We start from the raw sequence: 4,198 nt of genomic DNA on the forward strand, positions 1-4,198 counted from the left end.
TGAGTGATCAACAAAACAGTTCCTCTTAAGCTTTTAAAAACGATAATTTACTCCCCTCCAATTTCTACAGATGTTAGCGTGGACATAAAATTTATATAGGAAATGACTATCATACGAACTCATATTAAACATATATATCATTACTATATTGAAATTGATTACACATCCAAAAATTGATGACCGTTTGACTAGAAATTTGGGGTGCATGCGGTTGGATACGGCGCGGATATGATACTTACCATATTCATATCCATATCCGCTTACCCATCTCAGATACGGTATTGAAAAAATATAGTTCATGTGATACAAAAGAGTTCATTAATATGTTCATTATATCTGAAAAGCTAAAATTAGACATTTTGATCATCAAAATTAACCTAAAATCTATAATCCAGGGATTTGAACTATCATAACAGTATGATTAATATGTATTCGAATATTTCGGATACGGATCCGGATATTTCATTACAAAACCATATCTGTAACCATATCCTATCGGTTATTGATTTGAATATGGATACGGTTACAGATATTTTCTCGGATACGGATATGGTTTAGCATCCCTACTAGAAATGAAATTAAAAATGAAGGGGTAGAATATCACCTTTTGAACTTTAGGGGAGTTCTTTAAGTTATCCTAACTTCGAAGTTTAGGAGCTTATGGAGGTATCAGACAATATGACCTACTCACTTCATGCCTCCTTTTTTTTTGTCGGCTATTTGTTAATAGATGTTATTGTAGGTGCATGACATGCACGTACGTTGAAAACTTGAAATTACTTGCATAACAAAACCAATTGCAAAGCCTTTCTCAAATTTTTGTGTCAGTTACATGAATCATGTTCTTCCATTCAATCCAGCTAAGTGTTATATCCTTTGTCAAGTCTATGTCTTCCTTGCTCCCATTAACTAGGATCATATTACTCTCCTAATTGATACATAAGGCTAATAATTAAAACTATGACGGTTAAACATCCATACCTTATAGATGATTCGCTATGTATTAGTCCCCTTATACACAACAATTGTTTGTATATTAAAAATCATATCAGGCATTTCCAAGAGAGTCTCCTCTCGCACTCGACCTGTCAAGCGCTGTCCTGAATCTTTCAGAGAATGGAGAACTCCAGAGGATTCACAAGAAATGGTTTTGTCAAACAAGCTGCAGTTCTCACACAGCAACAAGCTTAGATCCTAATCAGCTCCAATTCAGCAGCTTTTGGGGACTGTTTCTGGTATGTGGAGTTGCCGCCATTTTGGCCCTTCTTCTGTTTCTTCTCAGAGCAATCAGGCAATTTATTCGATTCAACAAGCAGCATAGAAATCCTGTGGAAGTTTCAAGCACAGGCTGTTCGCATGCCGTGTATAGGTTTTTTGACTTCATCGACAAGAAAGAAGAAGCAATCAAGAACATGTTTAAGCAGCAGAACGACCCTATTACTGCCAGCAATTTGTAGGTACATAAATCTGTTTACAATGGCATTGTACTTAAAATTCCAAACGTCAGAACTCTTATGTATATAAGAATAAGTTTATGCCATCAAGAAACTGATTTATGTGATAGTCAAGGAGAACTATGTTATGTAACTTGGAGTCTTTGAGCGTTTCAATATTCAGATAAGTGATTTGTGTGGCTCCAAATTGGCCTTCACTGCTCCAAATTGGCCTTCACTGTTGATACGGGTGTATATTCTCTCTGCTTCAAGAGCTTAGCGATCCTTATGGAAGCTTGAGGATAGATGATTCTCATGGTAGCTTGAGAATAGAGGCGTGAAGCGACACGGCGAAACGCGAGTTGGAACGCGAAGCGAAGAGGGCAAATAATCAGATTTCCAGTCCATTAGTCAACTGATGGGTTCGATCAGTTGACTGACGAAAACCACTCCAGTTATCAAAAAGTTTTTACTGAGTCGATCGATCACAAATCAGTCGACTGATGAGCTCATCAGTCGACTGATAGGAGGCATCAGTCGACTGATGGATTCATCAATCGACTGATAGTGGTTTGGGCCGAATTTCCATGTTCCTGTCAGGTTTGAGTTTTAGGGTTTTGTATATATTAAAACCCTATTGTTTGGGGATTCCCTAAGTAGAAATTCGTGAGATTTGAGAATAGAGAGGTTTGTTCTTTATTCTAGAGAGATTGTGAGAAGAGATTTGTAAACAATTGATTCTCATAATCTAGAGAAGGTATTTTCCTTCGCCACATCGAATTGTTTTGTGTGTTTTGTTATTTTCTTCTTAAACTCATCTTTGATAATTTCTCGATCAAAGGTGCTCGCACGTCGACTCGTATTAATTTTGGGTTTTAGGGTTTTGTATATATTAAAACCCTGTAGTTTGGGGATTCCCTAAGTAGAAATTCGTGAGATTTGAGAATAGAGAGGTTTGTTCTTTATTCTAGAGAGATTGTGAGGAGAAATTTGTAACAATTGATTCTCATAATCTAGAGAAGGTATTTTTCTTCGCCACATCGAATTGTTTTGTGTGTTTTGTTATTTTCTTCTTAAACCCATCTTTGATAATTCCGCTATCAAATGTGCTCTCACGGTGACTCGTATCAAGTTGGTATCAGAGCAATCAGATCCTGTGAATGAGCAATCCTGCGTATGGTCCTTCCTCGATCACAATACAAGAAGTTAGGTGAGATTCTTGTCTCTTTAGAAGAAGTCCAGAAATCAAGGAAGAAGACGATGATAGAAAGTGACAATTCAACAAGGCTTGATGCGTTAGAGAAATAGATCGAAACAATCGGGTCGACTCTCACACAACTCGTTGATCTCATCCATAGAGGGAACAAAAAGGGCGAATCTTCTTCGAAGTCCATGAAGAAACCCGAAGAGTTTGGTGGAGAGAGTGAAAGTTCATATTCCGATGAGGAGGTCGAGACTGTCAAGACTGCTCCACATCAAGGGGGTAAGAGTCCTTACTAGAATCTGAAGATTGATTTCAGAGTAAAGATTCTTGTTTATGATGGGAGTGTTGACGTCAAGAGGCTTGATGATTGGATCGAGCGTATGGAGACCTATTTCACTCTTTATGGCTATTCGTCGAAGGAGAACATTGTTTTTGCGACATTGAAGCTATCCGGACAAGCATTGACGTGGTGGAAATCTTACTGTAATTAGGGGAAGAGAGCGGTGTCGTGGAACAAGTTCAAGGAGCTACTGAGAAAGCAGTTTACCCGGTGGGATTCCTTGAAAAGCGTTGATACAAGTGGTACGACTTGCGACAAAGGTTCAATCAGACCGTTCAAGAATACACCACGGAGTTCCACCAGCAGGCAATGATCCTTAACATCGCGACGGAGGAGTACTCTATTTTTATGAAGTATATGGCGGGTCTGAACGAATATATTCGAAAGGAGATGAAATTGTTCACGGTTGAGTCGATTACAGAGGTGAGCGTGAAGGTTATTGTCATTGAGGGCAAGCATAAGAAAGACAATGAGACAAATGAGGATGTCAAGAAAGATGGAGGCGAGTCTAGTGGTTCCCAACCTAAGGAGGAAAGAAGAAGGGTGATCCAGGAAAAGCAGAACTGATTTGTAGTCATTGCGAGAAGACAAGATATGTCGCTGATCGGTGTTGGGAGAAGTATCCTCATCTCAAACCGAAGGGGTTGAAGAAGAAGAAGAAGGAGAAAAAGGCATACATGCTAGCATAAGGTCCAAAAAAAGTCCCAGAGATGATGGAGCCCAACAACAGTCTTAACCTTATGACAGGGAAACAGGCCGCGAAGGAGGACGAATACCCCAGAGAGCAGCTCTTTGTTCTTAAGTTACAATTGAAGACCAGTTTGGTAGATGTCATAGTTGATCCAGGCAGTAAGAAGAATTTGATATTTGAGACCTTGGTTCAGAAGCTGGGTCTGAAGACGGTCAAGCATCCAAAGCCCTATCCATTGGGGTGGATTCAGAAGGAGATGGAGTTGAGTGTAGTTAATTAATGCACTTTCAGATTTGCACTTCACGAGTCATATATTGACGATGTCATGTGCGATGTAGTTCCATTGGATGTTTGTCAGGTTATACTGGGCAATCCGTATTTATGGGATAGATACGTAATCTACAAAAGGCGGGCTCAGAAGTATATGTTCGCGGGAAAAGTTGGTGTTTTCTTCATTATCAATTCCATTGCACTCAGTTAACAACTTTATGCGTTACAAAGAGATCCGGTCTTTTTATAAGATCCGGCTT

At 39.2% G+C, this 4,198-nt stretch overlaps 1 protein-coding gene across 2 annotated transcripts in view; it reads left to right on the forward strand.

Moving 5' to 3' along the window:
• The window catches only part of LOC109844362 (glutamate receptor 3.7-like), a 7,678-nt gene extending 6,115 nt beyond the window's left edge, over positions 1-1,563 (forward strand). For both annotated transcript variants that reach the window (XM_020413362.1, XM_020413363.1), the window contains exon 7: positions 1,053-1,563. In XM_020413362.1, the coding sequence (XP_020268951.1) occupies positions 1,053-1,457 (405 nt within the window). In that variant the 3' untranslated portion in view covers positions 1,458-1,563. The remainder of the gene's footprint in view (positions 1-1,052) is intronic.

Source organism: Asparagus officinalis, chromosome 6 (assembly GCF_001876935.1).
Source record: "Asparagus officinalis chromosome 6, Aspof.V1, whole genome shotgun sequence".
NCBI lineage: Eukaryota > Viridiplantae > Streptophyta > Magnoliopsida > Asparagales > Asparagaceae > Asparagus > Asparagus officinalis.